Source organism: Fopius arisanus, unplaced genomic scaffold, assembly GCF_000806365.1.
Source record: "Fopius arisanus strain USDA-PBARC FA_bdor unplaced genomic scaffold, ASM80636v1 scaffold00076, whole genome shotgun sequence".
In the NCBI taxonomy this organism is placed as follows: Eukaryota; Metazoa; Arthropoda; class Insecta; order Hymenoptera; family Braconidae; genus Fopius; species Fopius arisanus.
The window spans coordinates 402,692-426,077 of record NW_011887815.1 but is presented as its reverse complement, the minus strand read 5'-3'; the positions used below and the strand labels follow the sequence as shown (position 1 = coordinate 426,077).

At 38.5% G+C, this 23,386-nt stretch overlaps 1 protein-coding gene across 2 annotated transcripts in view; it reads right to left on the bottom strand.

Annotated features, from left to right (window-relative positions):
- Window positions 1–23,386, bottom strand: part of LOC105269916 (membralin) — an 88,456-nt gene that overhangs the window by 46,336 nt on the left and 18,734 nt on the right. For both annotated transcript variants that reach the window (XM_011310518.1, XM_011310519.1), the window contains 2 exons: window positions 19,287–19,419; window positions 11,487–11,730 (listed from right to left, as the gene is read on the bottom strand). In XM_011310518.1, coding sequence (XP_011308820.1) covers window positions 11,487–11,730; window positions 19,287–19,419 — 377 coding nt within the window. The remainder of the gene's footprint in view (window positions 1–11,486; window positions 11,731–19,286; window positions 19,420–23,386) is intronic.

The following is a 23,386-nucleotide window of genomic DNA, read 5'->3' as shown; positions in this document are numbered from 1 at the left end:
CTATTATACGAGTTTATCACGATATTTGTAGTGGGGAGTCTATAGATCCCCGGATTAACAACTATACCGACGCATCAACCGTAAAAGACAATCAGGACCAGCTGAAGAGGCTAAAGACCTACCATGGACCAAAAGAAATAATTCGATTCATCCTGGAACCTTCGGGAAAAGTTAGTTACGGGAAATTCGAGGAGTGGACGGTCATCAAGCCAAGGGCATTAGTAGACGTCAAGGGTAGAGCAGGCTTGGTCGGTACCCGACGAACTCCATCGATTCATCCTCAGCCCCAGAGACACGGGGTGGAAAACAACTGTAGCCAAGGAAGGTCAGTTATCAAAACCACTTCAATTCAGATCAACCCGATACCGGAACACCTTAAGCCTGGTTATCTACCGTGGCGACAGGCATACCCGAAATCAAGGCCCCGGCGATACAAGCGCAGATTCTACAAGAACTGGAGAAAAATTGAATACCGAGGAAAATAGTGCAGCGGAACTTTTGTGACATTTCATTTTTTTATTTTGATGAGTTTATTGAAGCTTTACAGATAATGGAAGTGAAAAGAGGAAACAGATTCTAAGGGTCGTCACGAACTTTTGATATCCGTTTGTTTTGAACGCTTTGAATTTTTTATTTTTGTTTACCGACTAATCAGACATATACTCTATTTGGTTGTTTATATTTAGATTTTTGACAAAGCTCTGTATTTTAGGGAATAAAAGACAGATACGGTAACGTAGACTGATTAATAATAAGACTGAACCCACCTGGATCCGACGACCTCGATCAATGACAATAGGGAAATCAGATAGTACAACCCGAAGACTGAATTCGAGAGATCGATCGACGCCCGTCTGTGATGCATAATATTTAAAAACGGACGCTGTCAGTGGACAGACAATTAATTTTACTTTAAGATATTATTAATAAAAAAAATTTTGGTTTCGAGGGAGCAACTCGTTGTTTTTTTTGTTAGAAAGGGGAGGATGTGAGGATCCTCTCACAAGAATACGATTTAAAATTTTTTTATCAAGTTGTACGTGACGAAATATGTTAGAAGAGGGAGGAAATGAAAATTCATTTAAAGCCGGGAGAGTTGAAGAGAGCAAGGACCCGCATGCGCGCGGCTGAATTATTTGAAAATACTAGTTGCGGATCTCCACGTGAGGCTATGCACGGTAGCCCTTTTGTGCATATGCGTGGGATTCACACAAAGGTATTAAAAATCATCGAAAATGCTAATCCGACACGATACCCGCCGTGCTGAGACGCGTACCGCAGACATCTGTACGTATTAACCGTCAGGTACGATACCTTTTAGTGAGAAAAAACTTTCATAGTAGAATCACGAATATTAAATAGAGACACACTCTGATAGGGATAGCTCAGCTGACCCAGTCTCTATTGATGGGAGAAATCCCATTTCTCCGGGATAAATTCACGCAAAGAAGGGGGGGGGGGGGGGGGGTAATTACCAACGGATCGGTGTCGTCGATATTCTCTCTTCGTCGCCTGAACGGCCGTTCTCTCTCTCTCTCTCTCTCTCATCCCGGATTATTATAATCAAAATCAGCCAAGAGGAATGTACAAAACGATCAGTGATAAGCTTTAATTTAACCACAAGGAATCAAACGATCACTTGACCTAGTTAATCAACAAAATAATAATAAAAATAATAATGATAATAAAAACAATAATGAAATTTGAGTAGAAGATACGTCAGTCGACTCGGAAGGTTGGGATTGTTGGAAATTACGCGTAAATAATGAGAAAAATCAGGAGATTAGACTTACCAAGATAATCAGGAGACGTTTAATTACGGAGGTGATTACTCGTCAATCAAGAAACCCCCCCGGATGAGTGCAATGGACTAAATGTTTCTTCGGAAATAGTAATTAAAAGTTATGAATTCGCGTTAAGATTAACGAAAATAATCCCAACCCGACGAATCGACGGCGAGACCGGTAAAAAAATTGTTAAAAGAAATAAATTTAATTTACGAAATTTACGCAGAAAAATCTAAGAAAATTCACGATTTAATGAAATTGTAGCAGTTAACGCTAAATGGATAAATGAGAAAAATTAGTTACCCAAATTGGAAGAGCTGTGTGAACCTCATTAATTTCCGTGACCATCTTAAACCTCACCCTGGACTAAGGAAATTAGCACGAGAGAAAATTCGTCGATGGTATTTTGACTATTGTCAATCCCGTGAGAGACAACAGAAAGGCAATTAACGAAGATGTCACAGGAAAAATATTTAGGGAAAAGAAAATTATTGGAAGGTTCATCACAATATTATAATTAACAATTTGCAGAACAAGAGGAGCATTATCTCTCATGCAAGGTAACGCCACCGGCTTTTCTTATTCTTCGTATATCTTTGACGTGATATTTATTATATTTGTTTCGACGCCGAATGTGTGGAGCGTGCAAACAGGCGAATCTTAGAGCCTTTGGGAATTCCCCTTTGGGTCGTTCCCCCAAGAAAAATTCTCTGTCTTCTTGTTTTCCAAAATTCATACATTTTCCCCAACACCTTCATCAGTCCAGCCATAAAGGTGAAGACAGGGTAAATTAAAGTTTTGCGTTTATGGTTCACATTTGGTGATCAAATGTATAGATTTTACCATTTTACCACTTTTCACTTTCATGTTCTTTATGCCTTTATGGCTGGGCTAATCCTCACACCAACTTTCCTCAGTCTGCCATTTATGATCCCTCACAAAAACTGAGTAATTCCCCTTACCTAGCATCGCCTTTCCTGACCCTCGGGCCCTTTGGGCCTCATCCCCCATGTTCTAAGTTCCTGCTATTTTTATTTTCCTCCGTGAAAATTCCTCCAATCAAATTGCCTTCCCAATTCGCAAGTAACCAATCACGTCTCCTTTCATTCATCTCCCGCCCTTGCAGAATTTCCATTTCACATTTCCTTACTTTCCAAACAGACAGTTGCGAAAACGAGTTCATTGTGAACACATCAACCTTTTCCTACTTGCGAGTTCTCATCCATCAATTTTGTACATCTCTGTGTTGAGAATAATATAGTTTCATTTTCATATCAGTGTTTGTGTTAATCAATTATTTGCATAGACAATTCGCCTTCCTACTGTTCGTGTAAAAAATAGCTCTCTACCCGAACAATATTATTTGCATTTTCTCAAAGAATTTGTCTTGCGGATATCAAACGGATTTTATTATTATTCTATTCTCTAGTGTGGTCAAATATGTAATAAATAATCATGGGTTATTCGAGACAATAGTTTTGTGCGTATTAAAATAACCTGCAATTGATAGCAGTGCCAAGATGCCATCCACATTAGCCAATTTCCTTGTTCATTTTTACACGGAAGAGTTCAATGGAATGAAATCAATAGAATTAATACCATCAGAGTAAATAAAATCAAAAGATGACAAAGAGATCTATTATTATCCTCGAAAAAGGGACTGGCAAAATGTTGATCAGTGGGTTCAAATGAAGACTAAACCACAAGATGATTGGCTGCAATACCATGAGTTTTGAGCATTTTGATTACAGCAGATAAATATTATATTTTCTTTCTAAAGGATCCTCCAATAAATTTTTCGTTTCTATTATATTTAGAGAATTATGAACAGGGGCTACGTAGGCTTGAACGTTCTTATAACAGAACTCACAACCTAGAATCTGCAGACTCAGAAGCAGGTAGACGCAGTGAAATTCATTTAATGTCGAAGAAGCAGGCAAGGGCTGTTCTATTGAATTGTCAGTCAATACGTAGGCACAGTACAACTCCAGAAGACAGTGAAGCAACTAGAAGTGATGATACCTAATTGTTCGATTTTTTTCTAACACTAAAACTACTTTTCCAAAAAAAAACATTCTTAAAATTATGATTTATTTAGATGAATTCGCTAATGATCGTACGGCCAGAGCAAACAAAAAATCAAATGCCACTCGACAAAGCCATCAGAAAAAAAAATTATTTAGTAGAGCTCGCACTGTGATGACAAAAACTAAATAGAGAATCCAATATTACTAGCTTTCTTTGGAATTGTAAATCTAACATTACTATATATTACACTGTCTAGATTCGGAGAGCAGTGATAAATTTAATGACTCAAAAAAGGGAAAAAAATCCGAAAATCGACAAGGAAAAGCAAACAATGGTCCAGAAAAATCTTCATATCATCGACCAAAGAATGTTGCAATTTCTGACAGTGATGACGATATAAATTCTGATGAGCCTGTTGGGGAGAAAGGAAATCTAAACGCTAAACGAAACTCAAGGAGAACCGGTATGACTCTTCCAATACTAAATTTTGAAAATTCTTTGTAAAAAGAATTTCGATTTAAAGAAATTACCGATTTTTTACCATTAATTTTATTTTTGAGATTTTTCTATTTCTACTTTGAATATATTTTCCGAAGGTGCAGCTCATAAAAGTGATTCAGAGGTGGAGGAGAGGAAACAGAGTGATCTTGGTGATTCCGTATTGCAAAAAAAGAAACATTCGAATCCAAAGATAACTTCAACTCATGTTGAAAAGGATAGTTCAGATCAGTTTGATGTTGTGTGCAGAGGTAATTTAATATGAAAATTGTGAAAAACACTGATTAATTTTTCAGATAAGCGGTTTTGATGAATTTTTTATTCATTTATAGTGTTGTCTGAATACATAGACGAAAAACTAGGGGTACTGGAAAAAAATTTGATTAAAAAAATTGAAAGTACTAAGAGAAGTATTCTTTACGATTATAATGCTTCTATGACGAAGCTCAACGAGTCGTTGGCTATTAAAAATTATGCTGATCCCTCACATGATGTTTTGAGAACAAAAATTCCTGTGGACCTTTGGAACAATTTTTAGCTCTTGAAGAATCTCTGAATCCTGATCGAGAGAATATTGAGGGTGAAAACACTCCAATTGAGAAAGTAAATGCATTGGTTAGTTGAAAGTAATTATATGAATAATTTTGCACAGTATTAATACAAAAATTGATGGAAAAATTATTTCAGAAAACAATTTTTGGGGGCATCAGTAGAGAATGCAGCGATTTCAAGCAATGCATAAGGAGAATTATTGGAGCAGTCATGACAAAGCATGTTCAGCAACTTTACAGTGGGGTAGGGAGGAAGACAAAGACAAGTCAAAAATTACCATTCAACAAAACCAGGACTTATCACTGTTTGGAAGGTAAATTCACTGGTTTTTTACATTAATATTAATAGCATTAGTTGATCATTCTTTTCATTATATTTTTTGATTCTTTTCAGTGGTTTTGCTAGCGAAATATCCTAACAAGGATATGTCCATCATTCAATATGTCAGTCAATTTCTGTCTGGTGCTGGTGATCGAGAAGGGGGCCGCGCTGCTCGCAACTAGGAAAGAGCGATTTTCCATAAGATAATAAAAGTATCGTCGTTTAAATGTAAAGAAGAAAGTATTATAACTAAATGTAACAAAAGTTTTATTATTTAAATGTAGAGCAAGTATCATCATTTAAATAAACTTTAATATGAAACTTCGTCGTGGCTTCGTTCTATATTAATGAAGGACTGGTCCTAGACTACATTTAACAATTATTTCCACCTTGGCAATGATTCTAAACTATTCTTGGATCAGCCTTGGTGTATATAGTAGGGTGAGGGCTGGGGTGAGGGCTGAGATCAAGCATTGGTCCATACTTGAGTAATCAAGTTTTGGCCAAACCTTAGACACCAAGCCTGGCCCGGTGTGACATTTCCAGGCTGTGCCAGTCCAGGGACAGTATCAAAATCCAGCCTACTTGCAAGACTGATCAGTCCTGGACCAAGCTTGGAGTCTGCTTGGGCCATTTGTTCCTTTTTACCTGGGAAGTGAAATTTACGACAAGCAGGGTCCAGTGTTGCAAATCGTCGAGAAAAACGGGAACAATCTATAAATCATACAGCCAGACTTTTGATCTATGAGCCCAATTGATAAAACCGGTGCTAATTTTTTCTGCTTTCATGAAGGTGTCCATCAGATAAGTTTCACGACAAAGAATATTGAAATTGCTAGCTTGTGCGAAAATTTGAATGGTGAGGAGAAAGGAGTTGACAATCAAATCATCAATTTTTTTGTTTTGGGAGTAACATATTCCAGCTTTCCTCTTCTATTGAAATATCTAAAACCATATGTTTTTTGTGGGGAAAATTGAGTGGATACTGCAACGTTCGATTCAATAAATTCCTCTCAAAATCATTCATTTGTCCAGTAATCCTGATATTTTCCCCTTCACCGTCTTCTGAGAGAATGTCCGCAGCAGTTTGGTTCTCCTCTTTTGCCGATTTGGATTTTTTTTGATGAATGTATCGATTTTGAGGAAAGTGTTGCGGCTTGCGCTTTCATTTTTCCCTCTCCAAATCCCATGGTAATCCTTTTGTTTTCTTAAATAAGTCTACATTCCCGTCCCGTTCATTCTTTCGTTTTAAATTTCGACCCATATTCTGTCGTGTAGTTGTCAAATTGACCTTCCTTTCATTTAGCCGACCTCGAAGTAGGACTTCGATATCGGTGATAAACTGAGTACAGGAGGGTAAAGAATGACCCGCCAGAACCAAATGTTTTATATTTTTGAACCAACATTCTACAGGAGCATTCGATTCTCTGATAATGCCAAAATGACGTAAAATCAAGGCAGAAAGCATCAATAATCAATATTCAATAAATTCGGGCAAATAATAAGGATTATCTACATCATCTGTTCCAGTATTTTCATTCATAGCTGTCTTACAGTAGGTGGCTTTGAAACGACGATAAAAAGGCGAACCGTATCGAAGTGTCTCTCCTGTTATCTCGTCGTAATTTGTATTATTTTTGAGTTTATCTATTTTTGATATTAATTCATCGTCTTCTGGGTCATCATCATCGTCTCCATTAATGTCAGTATCTTGATGACTAATTTCTTCTACCAAGGTGCATAACTGCGATTTAAATTTTCTGCTTGTGAAAATTTGAATGCCTTTTCTGAAAATGTTGTCGGCTTCATCTAGAGATTGTGTATGCATCATTTTACTCAGAAATTTCTTTCCGGTTTTTCGGATATCTTTCTTATTCGACATCGTCCGAGTGAGTTTGTACAATTTGTTTTTGGCAGCCTTGAGTGCATGACTGGGACATACGTCTGACACAAGTTTATCAGGATTCACATCTTGATCATCCTTACGGGCTTCTTCAAAATTCCATGCCCATTGAAGATACTGTGAAAGAGTGCACTCATTGAAAGCTTTCTGTACTGAATTTAGCAAACACAAGCTGAAATCAGTCTAAATTTTTGTGATTACTTTTTTGATGACGGTGCATGCACGAATGCCCAGATTAATGGACATCAAGAATTCAGTAACTTTCTCAATGGTATGATCGTTCGAAATGCCCTCGCCTATTGGCAACTGACTGCATCCATTCTGGGCCCGTAGAATTACGGCATAATACATGACTTGTTTTTCCCCAATATCTATATATTTGCTAATGTTACCCGTAGAATCGAGATATAAAAACATCGGTTGAATTTTGGACAAATTGATCAAATAGTCCAACTGTTCTGCAGTATACATCACTATTTTAAACGGAACCATAGCGAGTTTTTGAATGTATCTTGGTTTTTTGTTATTCGGCCATAATTCAATCTGTTTGGCCCTTAATTTTTCCAAACATTTGAAAAAATCAGGATCTAAAATTTTGCTAGTGTTGGTTTCACTTTCAATTTTTTGTTTTCGCTATCCAAGAAGAGGAAGAATGTGCAGCAGGCTGCAGACTCAGAAACCTAACCTCGCTAAATTCTACAAAACCAACTAATGAAGGAAATGTAATCCGTAACAGTCACTTGAGTAAACTTTATTTTCATATTTATCTGAGATTCTGAACGATCCAAAAACATAAGATGCCGCTTGATACATCAAATTCACGGAAAACTGCTTAATATGTAATTTGCATGATCTACATATAATAGACGGGAGTATATCACTAACAATATTCACTTGACATTAAATTTGGATATAAGTGCACTGTCACACATTAAATACATGAAGGAAACAGCCCATCGTACTATTCCGGAAGACGTTCGTGCTCTGGGTGATACGCACAAAGCAACTGAAATATTTTTTCAAGAGATCGGGCGAAAACTATTTTTTAAAAACGCGTGAAGAATCCCCGGAAAGGGGGGTGAGGTTTCATCGAGCCTGGTACTTAGAAAGAAAAACAAAACCATTGTAATGCGCGCAGAATGTGGAAGAACCGAGTGACATAAGTCGTAAACATCCTTCGATTGTTTTCAAAACACTGGTTAGCTGTGTACGTTAAAGAGGGAAAGTGCCGACAACAAACTTTCGGGGAAACATTATTATTATCCTCCTTCACTCCGTCAGGCAACCCTGTCGGAAATTGTTTTTATCAATATTTTTTTTCCTGACATTCCTTGAACTTCCAAGATGCCTTTAAAATCAAAAATTTGCGATCTCGCCCTTAATTATCATTTCTTCCCATTTCTTAAATAATTTTTTCGACAGAATTTAACAGATATTCCCCTTCCCACTCACAGAAAACCCTGTAGGAAATGGTTTTTAATGACTTTCTTTTTTTCCTGATATTCCTCGAACTTTGAATATCCTTTTGCAATGCAAATGTTTCAATTTCGTCTATCGGAAACATTAATTTTTCATTTTTTTTTCACCGTCTTCTAAGAGAATGTCCGCAGCAGTTTGGTCCTCCTCTTTTGTCGGTCTGGAATTTTTTTGATGAATGTATCGATTTTGAGTTTCATTAACTTGACGTATATTTAAATAATTTTGAATAGTTGCTATCGTTATCGTTGAGGGCATAACCATAATATAAATGTTAGATGTAATCATGCAGCTATCCTTACCGCGAACCTTCAGAAGCTAGTGTGTAAGGAACGAAAATAATAAGAATAATAAAACGAATAAATAAATAAATAAACTGAATAAAAATATCAGAAATAAGTTTGAAATTTGATTAGCACTAAAACACCAGGAAAATAACGTGAATAATAAATTCACTAATGCGCACTACAGGAAGCCAATCGTTCGAACTACGCGCGGCACTCGTGGTTCACGGAACTCCACTAGATGGCCAAAGATTACCGCAAGGGAAATCTCAAATCAAAGGTATGAAGAAACCGCCCGCGGCGCAGTCATTTAGCTAGCTCGCTCGATCTCAGTGTACAACCCAAAGAGGATTGACTAAAGTAGAGACTCAGTTCTGGGGGTTTGAGTGACGCCTTCGGCATCGTAGTACCTCACCCCAAGAGAGAGGGCGCCACACACAATGCTGGGGTGTCTGCCCATCAGTAGCCTCAGTAGCAGTTCCGCTGTCAGAAGGACCAGTCAACGGGGTCAAGGTTATTTTCTGCGTTGTAATAAAAAAACAAAAATCAATATCGTAACGCAAAAAATAACATTCACCCCGTCGACTGGTCCTTCTGACATTAGTGGAACATGAAAATCGAGGAGGTATTCACTGAAATTGCAAGATTCGAAATTTTCGAAAAAGTATCAGGGGAGCATGAAAATGGAGGAGGCATTCACTGAAATGTGAAAATTCGAAATTTTATAGTAAAAAAACAAAAACCAATTTGGTAGTGCAGAAAATAACATTCACCCCGTCGACTGGTCCCTCTGACAGCGGGACTGCTACTGAGGCAGTTACCGAGTCGGCTGACGGGCAGACACCCCAGATTGCGTGTGGCGCCCTCTCTCTTGGGGTGAGGTACTACGATGCCGATGGGGTCACTCAAACCCCCAGAACTGAGTCTCTACTTTAGTCAATCCTCTTTGGTACAACCAGTGCACTTCGAACAGCCTTGGTTTCCGTGGCGAAACTTTTTGGACGCGATAGTGAGTAGCATTTGTTATAGTTCATTCTCGCATTTGAGCACTCCATTCAAGTTGCTAATTTGAATGGAAAATGTCGGTATTGGCTATATTAGAGTCAGTTGCAAGCAACCTGTTGGTTGTAGTAGAATCATAATTTTGCAAGCAACCTGCTGGTTGCAGTAGAGTGCGAAGTAATCCGGAATACTCGAAATTAGCTGCAATACAGGGGTGGGGAGAATACTTACTTATGATCTACTTTAGGAAATATCATATGGGAGAAACGGGTAATAAATTCCGACAATCAGTCCCAGCCCGTAATGGAGAAATGTTTATTGTTGTCAAAGAGTTAGATTGTTGATAATTTATTTAATAATCATATTATTAATGTTTAATTTGATCCTGATATGTGGCAAATTATTTATGTATGTCTTGATAATAAAGATTGCAGTGGATTGGAGCAATCTCAGGAATGATGGTAGTGTCTGAAATGTCCAGACCAATTCTGAGGAATTCTTCTTTCTCTAATTAAGAAATCAGTAACAGTCATAATGAAATAATAATTAAGGTAATTAATCAGAAAACCTCGAAACCAAGGCAAAATCCCAGATATAAGAAACTAGAAATGAATTAGAACAGATAATTAAGAAAACCTTCGCAAAACCCGCAATATCCAAATAAAGATCTATTCTGGGCGGTTCATACATGCTCTGATTGTCGGGAGAAAAACCTGCGGTCCCGAATTTATCCTGTCATAGGAATGGAATCTTTTGGATACCGGAGAACAGTTAAAACCTCGATAGTGAGTTAACAGTTAAACCTCGAAAGAACAGTTAAACAACTAAAAACCTCGATACAAATACCGATAAACAGAACCTTGAGTTTTAAGGAAACCAGAAATTCAGATTTTACGGATTAAGAGTATACTGATAATGAATCGAGTAAGTCTCATCAATCGACCCTGGACAACTGAAGCATTCAGCAAATAAGCAACATCTTTCGATTAATATTTTAAATTAAACATTTGAGAAAAGATTCATTACAAATGTCTCGGGAACGTGATGACTACGGATAGGACTACAATGGCACTTCCGCAAGAGATCACGACCAACCTTGGAAATGGAAGAACCCAGTCAGAGAACGATGCGAAGTGGGCGCCGTCCAAGGGTCTGGTATAAGGAAAGCTCAGGATGAATGACCGAGCGAGAGCGGGGGTTTGGTCCGAGGGACCTTCAACTAGAAAAGCCGTTGGGCAAGGATATACAAGAGATGAAAAATTTTTTTTCATATGACTCGGTTAACGACCGTGGTTGTCACAAAATTAAGAAGAATTTAAAACAACTGTTTCGCGCACGTTAATAAGTAACCTCGCCAAGTACGCACGGGTCGTGGTCCTTCCGTAGGATCAAAGCGTGCCGTCATCGTACCTACGAAATGGACCCAACCCGAAGGTCCTTATCGTTCGGCGCCCGTACCTGCAACGTGGCCCAACAATATATACAGTGACAATAAATTGGCATTCGATTTCGACTAGACTAATGGTGATTGTTTTCATCATTGGGTATTTTTTTAAGAAGTTCAACGTTTCTTAAGCATTGAAGTATTTTTTGTTCATCAGTGCAATTAGAAAAATCGCAATGGTAATCACTCACCGTAAGAATCCTTTATTATCCTCATGCTCAGCTAACGTTTTGATACTCGCCATGAGGAGATCGTCGTATCCAAGGAGTTCATCCAGAATCAATCTGGAAAAGGCATCTCCAAAGCACTTGTCATTCAGTGGATCCAGTGTAACTATTTTCACAGGTATGTTGAGCTTTTGACGAATCGCCGGAGATAAGCGGAGGAAACCGTATTCGAGAGAATATTCCACAATATATTCATCTTCTGGAAAAACTAGTTCAGATTGGAAAATGCGTTAGTACTATGAAATTCATTGAGTCATACATCGTTATCCTTTAATAATTTAATCCTAGATTGGTCACCCCATGGGCTCCAATGATTCTGTGTAGTAAATCCAATCCAATTGCAACGTTATTGCTAATCGATTCATACGCGCTTTATTCTTTATTCATACTACTTATAGTGTAACTAGTTCAGGATTAAATTAGACTGTCATGAATGTGGCATAAATCCCTCCTTGCTATTTGATTTCGAAGGAAAGAATCACAAGTGGCATATAGTTTATGATATTATATGGTATGGAAATTTTTGCTAACGAACTCAGAATATGATTACGAATGCTTTTGAATCTCGTATAATATTAAAAAAGTACTTGTACAGGTGAAAAAAATATATTATATTAAAAATTACACATATTAAAAATTATTTAAATGAAAAAAAAAATCAAAATTGGAATGCAATGAGAATATTTGGAAAGCAATTTATTTGAAGCGTCAGCCTGACGTACAGAAAACCGTGAGTTTGATTCGCCGGAACTATTCCTGGCGTTTTTAATTTCTCGGTTCATTGTTGAGCAGGAATCTCATATGAAAAAAGAGTAAGAGATGACTGCACCTGCTAAAAGGATTTCCTCTCAGGTGAGTCTTTCCTTGGTATATAGCGAATGCAGTAGGGGTGGGGGGGGGTCGTAATGGCTTATTCATAAAACCCGAACTTACAGTACCCCGCAAAACTCCTTTGCGCAAAAAAACTTGACCTAAAATGTTGCATGTAATTTCGTGCCTCATTTGGCCGTATGTAGGACTAATTTTTATTGAAAGTTTCGTGGCGTGCAGCTAATTATTATTTTTTGGTGTTAATTACGAGTTTTGGAGGATTCTTTGTGTGCCGAGGAGTTAGCGAGAAGGCTGAGAAACCTTTAGAGACCAGGGAGGAGAGAAAGAGTTGGAGAGTTTGCTAAGATACAGCTTGGAGACAAGAAGGAAGATTTGGGTTGAGCATTACCATGCATTCTCGCGCATTCTGATTATTAATTAATTGATGCTCAGTGCGGGAGAGCACAATTCGTGCCTTTTACGGAAAATAGCCGTTGGAGAACAACGCGCCTCGTGTGAGAAATTTTCATTGTTCGACACGATCCAACTGCGCATTAGACGTCGCATTCGAGAATTTTCGGTTACATCATGCTTTAAAAACGATTTTAGGATTATTTCGGATGACTGAAATCATCAATTAAGAGAGTCTTGCTTAAGACACCGAGCGGAGGACATCCTTTATTCTCTTGTTGCGTGGAACGCCGAAGTGAGAGCCTCTCTCATCTCTCATTCCCTCCTGCGATTATTTTATCGCCTCAAATGGCTATTATAGCCATTTTTCATTAATAATTAAATACGCCTACGAACGTTGATAATTCATCATGCGACTCACGCCCTAGTATTGTGGACATTTCGACATTTCGTGCAGTTTTCGTGCGTTTAGAAAATTCATATCGAATCTCATGTGCCATGCCGGCCGATAGCTCTCACGTGGCTATGTTTTATGCTCAGTGAGCCACTTGTAGAATGGATCGAGCAGTGCCGTATCTTAGGTACCATGCGCCCTGCGCCTGAAAATTTATTTATGGGGTTTGAGAATCATTAATCTTGGTGTTATTTTCTCGGGCTTTGCTCCATTTCTTGAATTATGCGTTTATCTCCATCCCGGTTGGTAATAAAAGTTACTTGCGAATTGCGAATATTCACCTGAGATTATTTTCGTGCCTTTTGGCCAAATTTGAGATTATTAGGATTTTGAGTAATTAAAATTTCCAGGTCTCTGCGTACGTCACGCGGAATTTTGTATTTCCCTCTCTCAACTTTGTATTAATTAAAAATTTTGGACTGAGCACTTTGAAAGTCTTAACTGAAACCTTAATTGTTGTCACTTAAAACATTCGAATCTCAACGTACGTTTTTCAGAATTCAGCGTTTCTTAACATGATAATGTTGAAATTTTTCAAAACTTGAAAGTAACAGCAATGCGTTCAATTTTCAATCAAAATTTTCAATCAACGACCATAGATCTATGGATTCCAAAGATTGGAAATCTTGAGGGCTGATTGGTCGATTTGAAATGCCACCATTTGTTATTCGTTACCGGAACATTGAGATACCGAACAAAAACATAACCTCGTTAAAATAATCCATTGTGGGTTCCATATTTTGTTGAGTGCAACAAATGGATTCATACACAATGTGCCATTATGTTGGTTGAATATCCGTTAATTATTATCATCACTATAACTTCATCTAGGCGGGTGCGAAGCCATTTCTCCCGCCAAACGCCTACTACTGCCTTAAACTCTAACACAAGTGATTTAATAAAACATATTTTTGTAGATATCTGTGACAGCCATATATCGCTCCATTTTTAATTTGAATCGGTTAGCTATGATACTCCCTCAAATTTTGTGGTTGACAATTTTGTGTTACTAAATAAATGGTACACGTAAGAAGTAAGTGTCTATAACTTTCAATTTTGGACTTATCACATGTTTCATCATCAGCCGTACCTATTTATCAACAACAAAATAAATCGCCAAAGCCATTCATAATGATCGCAATCAATATAATGGCTACACAGTGTATGGATCCATTTGTTGAACTCGAAAAAATACAAAATCTACAATGAATTACTTGAACGAAGTTATGATTTGTTTGGTATTTAAACTTTTCGGCCACTACGATCAGGCTGCTCACAGAACATGGCAGATTTAAAGAACATTGCAGAGTCATCGGCATGAACTCGGATGGGGGGTGCAGATTCTGTAATGAAGCAAAAGAGGACAGTCTACACATCCTATGTGACTGTCCGGCTCTAGCAGCGAGGAGACTGCGCTGGTGGGGAACTGCCTTCCCCACCGCAAATCAAGTCGCGAACAAGGATGAAACGGATCTGTTAAGACTGGCAACAAAGGCCGTGCTGGAGATATAATCCGCGCATAAAAAAAGCGGAGCTACAGTGACTCTAATTTGAGTTCGGTGGCATTGGGAAGGCTAGTCCGACCATCCGCATACTTAAATCTAATCTAATCTAATCTAAACTTTTCGATGACGACTGGTGAGACTTTAAATCGACAAGTCGGCGCTCGAGGTTTCAAATCTTCTGAGATCCATGAATACACCGTGAGAGCGATAGACTGTCCTAGAGTGTCAACCTGAGCGGCGGCAAGTTTGAGCCCGGCCTAGGCCAGTCTTTCGCCACTCGAAATCGTTGAACGTTACTCTAGAGTCTAGAAGCTAGACACCAGGAACCATCGAGACTGCATGTAAAGGAGCACTGTTTCGGCGGGTCTGGGCCCATGGACGCCCACGTTGGTCATGGTTGTCCATGGTTCCTCCATACGGCCATTAAGAAGGCCTGTATACGAAGTACAGTTTCTGGGGTAAATGCCACGTAGTTTGGGAAAAAGTCACTCCCATAACATCACAGCGAAGGGGAAGGGGGCGGGGCTATAAAGAGCTTTACCAATTATATGGGAAGAAAAAAAAAATAATAGTAGGGTTAGATATGTCATTGTACGTAGTAGTTTCGCAGCACTGAGATGATAACGCACCTCAGTTTTGTTTGATGTTTTTATATACTATAAGAACGAGGAAAGAATAAATGAAAGGGAGGAGAGGCAATTAATAACTATAGACAAGAACCCACCCCCGGGATCTGACAGAAGAAAAATGGCAAATACAACTAGACCTGAAGAGAAGTAAAAAGAAGAACATGATTTTTGAGACAAGGAAAGAGGAGCTAGAGAAATGAATGATGAAGGTACTGGACCTAAAAGTGAGAATATAGAAACAGAAGAGAGGAAGGGGGTGGCTAGCCAGAGTGGAAGAAGTTACACATAAGAAGGCAATAATGAAGGAGAAGACAAGGCTGAAAGAAAAACGCTGGGGAGTATACATAACATACCATCTCACAGAAACACAGAAGGAGGTGCAAGCATGGATGGAAGGGGAGGTAAAGAACTGGAGAAAACTAAAAAAAGAGGCATGGACGCGATACAAAAGCATCTGTGTGGAAGGGACCTGACTAGAATGAGATGAGAAGGAAGGAACACTGAGGCAGAGGGAAAAAAGAGAGGAAGCAGCGAGAGAAAGGCCCTTTTAATCAGGAGACGTGCGCAAGAGAGGAAAAGAAAAAAAAGGCAATCAAAATTTGGCACTGGAATGTAGAAAATGCAACTAACATAGAAAAGAACGAGAAACAATGGAAAAAGATAGACGTGGTGATGTTTCAAAAAACGCACCTGGAGCAAAAGGGAATGAAGAAAATGATGGACTGACTGTGCAAACAGTTTGAGTGGTACGGAAGGGAAGTGACTAGGGTGGAGAGAAGAACTCTCATATTGCAAGGCAAGCAGAGGGTGCCTAATGAGAATCAGGAAAACCCTGGAAGCGATGTGGCAAATAGAACAGTGGAAATACGGGATGAAGGCAAAAATAAAAGCAAAGAAGAGCAGGGACAACTATGTGATAATGAACACATACAACAACGACAGGAAAAAACAGTGTGCCGACGGAGATGAGTGCAATAGTAGAGAAAAGAGAAGGCACGGAAGAGAGAATGATGATCACAGGAGATCTGAACGCTAGAATAGGAGAACTACAAGGAATATCATAATATTATTATATATATAGAATAGGATAACAGAAAGAGAGTCACAGGACAAAACAATGCGGGCCGAGAGCAGAAGGATATTAAAGCGGTGCAAAGAAAGGGCACTGTTAATACAGAATGGCAGCGCAAGAGGCGACGAGGTGGGACAAATGACATTCATAGGAGAGGGGACCGGGTTAAGAAGTGTTCTAGACGATATAACTGGCAAAATGGAAGGAGAAGAAACGCCAGACTAGTTCAGAGAAGTGAAAGTAACCGAACAGGAAGGGTCGGAGCACCTTCCCATCATCTACAAGGTGGACTGGAACGAGGAGGAGAGGAGAGAAAGGGAGAAAACAAACAAAGAGCTACCAAGAAGAAAGTGAAAGGAAGGAAGAGAGCAAATATTTCAGGAAAGGTGAAAAGAAAAATGGCTAATTGGAGAGGAGGAAGCTGAGAATGCGGAGGAAAGATCGAAGAAACTAGTGAAAATAATAGCGGAGGCAGCACATAAAGCGAAAATGTTGGCAAACAAAGAAAGGGAAGACAGAGCGGCATAGGACACGGGAGGATACCAGCAGGAAAGACAGAGAATGTTCAGAGGCCTGAACAGATTCAGGAAAAAGAGGGACTGGAATTCAAAACGGATGTACAACACGTACAAAAAGTCTCTGAAAAGGACAAGAGGCAGATTAATTGAAAAATGGATAGAGCAAAACAGGGAGAAGTAGCGGCGAGTAGCACATTGCAAAAATGTTGGAAGACGATGAATTGGTTCAGGCATGGAAAGAAAAAGGACACAAACACAATATCAGAGGAAGATTGGCTGGAACACTTTAAGAAACTTCTGCAAGCAGAGGAAAAACAGGAGGAAGCTGGCAAAAAAACGCCAAAAGGTGACGAAAGAAGAGAAGAGAAGAGAAGGGGGGAGCAGAAAGGAACCACAGGAAGAGACAAAGAAATAGAGATAGAGTGGATAGACTTGGTGAGAGAAATAACAGATCTGGAGTTAGCTGAGGTAATAAAGGAACTCAGAAGTGGCAAGGCAGCCAGCGAAATCGGGGTCACAGCAGAATTTGGAGAGGAATTCCTTAGGAATTTGCAGATGAATTCCTTAGGAAATTATGTGTAATCCTCCCCAAATTCCGATGAATCCCTCTGAAAATCCTAAGGAATTCCTAAGGAATCCCCCTTAAAAAACTAAAAAATTCCTCTGGAATTCTCAAAAAGAATACATAGAGGATTTTGAACAAGACCCACGCATGTTGTTACTCTATGCTGCATGCGTGTCAGCCCGAAATTCGCGGCAGAGCAGTGGTACTCAACTACCTCTCTCAGCTCCCGACGTCCCTCACACGCTGTTCACACGCTGGCACATCTAAATGGACTTCTACCACTCACACTTACGCGCCATAACTCAGCCCTCTCATTAGCTCTCGTTAATTTTTAATTATTTGAAATTGGTTTTTTTCTATTTTTCTAGTGGTTTCAGGAGGGGTCCCTGAACTCGTGGTCGGGAGGTATTACACTTATTATGTTACACCCTGTATATAAAGGATGAAGGCAGGACTAAGCAGCATAGAAGTAGAAGCGGTTAGAAGGGCAGCAAACATTCTGATAAAACTGAGTAAGATGAAAGAAGATAGATGGCCGAGGAAGTGCCTAAGGAAAGAAATAAGAGAGATAAAGAACGGATAACCGTCTAACTGGGGAAAGAGAGTGCGGGAGAGGCTGAAAGAAGTACGGAATGGAGGGTTACTGGAGCGGCTGTGGAAGGGAGAAGAAAAACAGGCAAAAAAAAGGGCAGAAGAAATAGTGGAAATAATTGCGGACCAAGAGAAGCAGAAAGACTGGAAAAGCATAGAGGAATCTAAGTACTGCAATTACTGCAGAAAAATAAATGAGAACACTGAAATGAGCGAATACTGGGCGAACAAGAGACTAGGCATAGAGCAAATGATGACGTCGGCAAGATGGAGATGCGGAAACGTACTGAGAGGAGGAAAGAAAGGCTTCGAGAATGGACGGTGTAGGGCATGCGGGCAGGAGAAAGAGGTACTAGAACATGTGATCAGCTACCAAGAGGTAATGAAAAAAGGAAAAACAGAGGACGAAGCGTAGTCGAAGAATTGGAGAAAAGGGAGGGGACAGAGAGAATGTTGAGAGAAATTAATTGGGGAACGTAGAAAACATCCAACAAAAAAGAACCTGGACAAAATGGGGAGAATACAGCAAGCACTGAGAGAAAAGCAAAAGAGCAGTGAAGAGAGGGAAGGGTAAGAAATCAGAGAGATGCAGAGAAGGAAGGAGGAAGGGTTTAGAAATGAGAAAAGAAAGTGGAAAACGAGAGAAGTGAACTAGAGAGAACAGTAACGAGAACAAGAAGAGGTGGGAAAAGAAGGGACAAACCGAGGAGAAAGTAGAAGCATAAGCAACGAGAGAGGAGGGGCAATAAGGGTAAGGTGCAGTAGGGACGAGGGGAGTATAATACCTGCATACATTTAAATAAAGACATAAAATAATAATTAGGTTAAGATACACTATTATATGGGTCATAAGAGAAAGAAGGCTATTGAGGATGTCAAACAAAATAATTTAGTAACATCAAGGAAATGAAATACTACGGCTACTAGTGCTTTCGAATATCTTAAATTAAGACTTTTCAATATCTCAAGTTTAGACTTTCCAAAGCCTTAATTTGAGACTTCCAAATTTAAAATTAAATTCTTGGAAAACCCAGAGTACGCCTTTCAAAAACGTTGTTTTTAGATTTTCGAAACCTCAAAATAAGATTCATTTTTGTTGGGTGTATGTCGGATCATTATGACAGTCTAATGCTTGTAATGTAATGTATCATGATCTTATTTCACATATCCAATGAAAACGTTATGGTTTACAAATGAGAAAAGATTCACCTGCTGTCACCAATTTTTCCACTTCAGGCACCTGGGATTTCAGAGTTTGCGCAACACTTTCCTTGTTATGCACGTCCGTACTGGAATTTTTTTCTGTAGTATTCAAGCTCGTCGATATAGTAACTTCAGATGTCTAAACATAAAATTAAAAAATGCAAATAAATAGGTCAGTAGCGAAAGGATAAGAAATCGGGGTAATTATTTAGTAGGTCCACATCTCGAATTACACCTATGACACAGGCCAAATTGATCATGAAACTCGTTTTTATGATCAGTAACTACCGAAATAAACCCCGACAATGGGTAGCCTAATGCCTGTCGTTGTTCCAAAATACAAGAAATTAAGTTTTTTTTTATATTGCGGCCCTTTCCGCCCTGTTCTGGCTAATTGACCTCATCTCATCCTATGCATGCGGATGTGGATCCTACACTGTACCGTATTCACTATCCTATAGAACATAGGAGTCACATCTGAAACCACAGGAAAAATCATGTCGGTACAGGCGGTTGCTCTATTAGTAACCACCCGCTCATCGGTGCCTCTTGAAAAATTCGATTCGACGGGGAATCCAACTCAAAACTTTCAGAACGCTAGGCTCGCACCTAGCCACTGAGCTAACGACTTCGGTAAGAAATTAGGTTCAGTATCCGATTTAATGCCCTCCTGAGTGATGGTTAGTGTGAAGTAGAAAATATGCGCCTCTCGGATTACCAGAATACCGTGCGGACTCCGGAAGTGTGGCGTAATATTTCCAGCACCCGTGAGGACCAATATCAAAGTTATCCAAGTGAGTACTTATTCAAATGGAACAGTAACTCTTTATAATTGCGGCGTGAATTATTTTCGACTATTCCCTCTAAATTTCTACACTTGGCAACGTGCGCGAAGCTAAAGAATGGATGTACTTACACGATCATGTGAAATTCATGGAAAATTACGACCTGGATTAGGACCAAAGTATTGAGGTGAGTCTACTAAACAATTACCAAAATCCGCTTCCTTTTAGGATAGATTTCGGCGAATATCTACACTCTTGAGAAGAATAATAACCACCCTTTTGTGATTCATTTGAAAAATAGAGGAGTACCAGAGAAAAATGGCATTAAATTTTTACGGAAAAATGTAAATAAGTTTTCTCTAATTCTGTTGAAGGCAGCCTTGCTATGCGTTTTAAATACAATAAGTTCTTAAAGTATCTGCATCGTCAGTTTTAACTGAACCCAAAATGGAAATCATTTTCAAACCATATAAATTTTGTTTCAATTCTAATTTCCAAAAACTGTTTTAATAAATCCTCAAAATAATGCAGTCCAATAAAAAAAACAAAAAACTAAGGATGCAAAGGTTACACAATGTTATTCAGCAAAGGTTACACTATTTGTGGCTTATCTCATCATTCGTACCACCATCTTTGCAGGTTTTGTTATGTCCTCCAAATGAAGTCAAACCAGTAGATTTCAGCCAATTCAATTCATTATTTTTAATTAAATAAGTGTTCATGTTGTGCTACCGTCTCCAATATCACCAAATATCGAGAAAAAAAAATTTTTTTTTTCATTAGGTTTTTGGGTTTCAAAACACCCTTCACACGAAAGTTTATATCTACTTAACGTTTCTTTGTTAGAACCTTTATTACATTTCATAGAATAAAAATAATTTCTGTTATTGTTCAAGATCCTCGGGTAATTTCATTGCTAAACTTTTGCAGGTAAAGAAACCAGAAAAGATTCGTCCCTCCTCTCGCGGGGAGAAAGAAAAAACTTGGGTAAATGTCTAGAAGAGGTCCTCCACTTCGATTTTTTCGATGTGTTTCTAGATTTAAGGCTTTCTTCTTCCTGTTTCCGAATTCTGGGGTGAGGGAACAATTAACTGCTCGCGCTCTACTTCAGGAACTATCAAATGGAAGAAAGGGGTAATAAATTCTGACAATCAGTGCGGGCCCGTAATGGAAAAAAGTTTCCTAACAGCTAAATTGTTAGTAATTTGTTTAATAATCATAGTAGCAATGTTTAACTTGTTGATAGGCACACGGAAAAAAATATGTAAGAAAAATTATTGGTCTCGTATTAGTAAACGAGATATGGCACTGCACTGATGAAAAGTCATTTGAAATTTATGAAAAATCACAGCAGTTCTCCGGAATATTTACTGCGAAGAATAACAAAAATTAGCGGACTGATCCTCCATTTTCACCGAAGTTCATTCCATGTTCTAAAATGTACTGCTCAAAACCTGAAATATTCGTACTAGTTATTCACTTCTTACTGCACTTCCCGTAAGAAGTGAATAACTAGTACGAATATTTCAGGTTTTTAGCAGTACATTTTAGAACATGGAATGAACTTTAAAATGAACTCTAAAATGTACTGCTAAAAACCTAAAATATTCGTACTAGTTATTCACTTCTTACTGCACTTCCCGTAAGAAGTGAATAACTAGTACGAATATTAAACAGGTTTTTAGCAGTACATTTTAGAACATGGAATGAACTTCGGTGAAAATGGAGGATCAGTCCACTAATTTTTGTTACTCTGCGCAGTAAATATTCCGGAGAACTGCAGTGATTTTTCATAAATTTCAAATGACTTTTCATCAGTGCAGTGCCATATCTCGTTTACTAATACGAGACCAATAATTTTTCTTACATATTTTTTTCCGTGTACCTATCAACAAGTTAAACATTGCTAATATGATTATTAAACAAATTACTAACAATTTAGCTGTTAGCAAACTTTTTTCCATTACGGGCCCGTACTGATTGTCAGAATTTATTATTTATTTTTTATTTATTTATTTATTTTTTTTTCGTACTAGTTATTCACTTCTTATTGCACTTCCCGTAAGAAGTGAATAACTAGTACGAACATTTCAGGTTTTTAGCAGTACATAAAGGTTAGTCACAATACTCGACGCTTACTGCGCTGTCCGGTAGTTTTTCAACCGATTCTGGTACGAATTTTTCATACAAATTTCTCTCCGTGAAGTAAATTATATATGTATGGCTTAATAATAAAGATTTCAATGGATCGGAGTAATCTCAGGGATAATAATAATGCCTGAAATGTCCAGAGCAACTCTGAGGGATTCACCTTTCTCTAATTATAAAACCAGAAACAGTCAAAATGGAGTAAAGTAATGATAATTAAAATCATTTAACAGTAAATCTCGAAACCAAGGCAAAACCTCAGGAATAAAAAAATTCGAAATGAATTGAAACAGATAATTAACAAAACCTTCGCAAATCTCGAAGTATCCACTTAGAAATTTATTCTGGGCGGTAGATACAGGCTGATTATCGGAAGGAAGACACACAACTCCCAAAATTTATCCTGTCATAGGAATTAAATCGTTTGGATACCGGAAAACCTCGAATCACTCGAAAATTCAGTTAAACCTCAATAAAAGAGAACCCTAAAGTTATAGATAAATAAAACCTCGATTATGAATTTACTATAAATGAATCGTGCCTCATTAATCGACCCTGGACAGCTGAAGCATTCGGCAAATGAGCAACATATTTTTATTAAAATTATTAATTAAACATCCGCGTAAATAATTCATTACACTTATTCTGGCGCCCGAAGAGGGACCTGAAAATTGGAGGGGAGTCCGACAACAAAGAGTCAAAAATCGAAGGGGACTTTGAAATCCGAGGAGACTCCGAGAACAGGGACTTGAAAATCGGAAGGGACTCCGAGAACAGGGACTCGAAAATCGGAGGGGACTCCGAGAACAGGGACTGGAAAATCGGAGGGGACTTAAAAATCGGAGGACTCGAAGATAGTGCAGTTAAAAACCGCCAAACGAAATTTAAAATTCAATTTTTAGCTTCACCGTTAAAAACAGAAATTGAAAAGCTCGATAATTAAGAAATATACAAGATGGCACCAAAGAACAAGATATCCTGGATCTACGTCCTCAACAAGGTGCAGCTGATCACCGAGTTGGAACGACGTGCATTAAGCGCTGAAGGTACAGTGGCCGAGCTCAAGGCTAAATTGAGGGAAGCTATTGGTGAGAAAATGTTAACTCCAGAGCAGAGCAACAGTAGCAGTAAAAATATCAGTGAACGAAACAGTAGGAGTAATACCAAACCCTC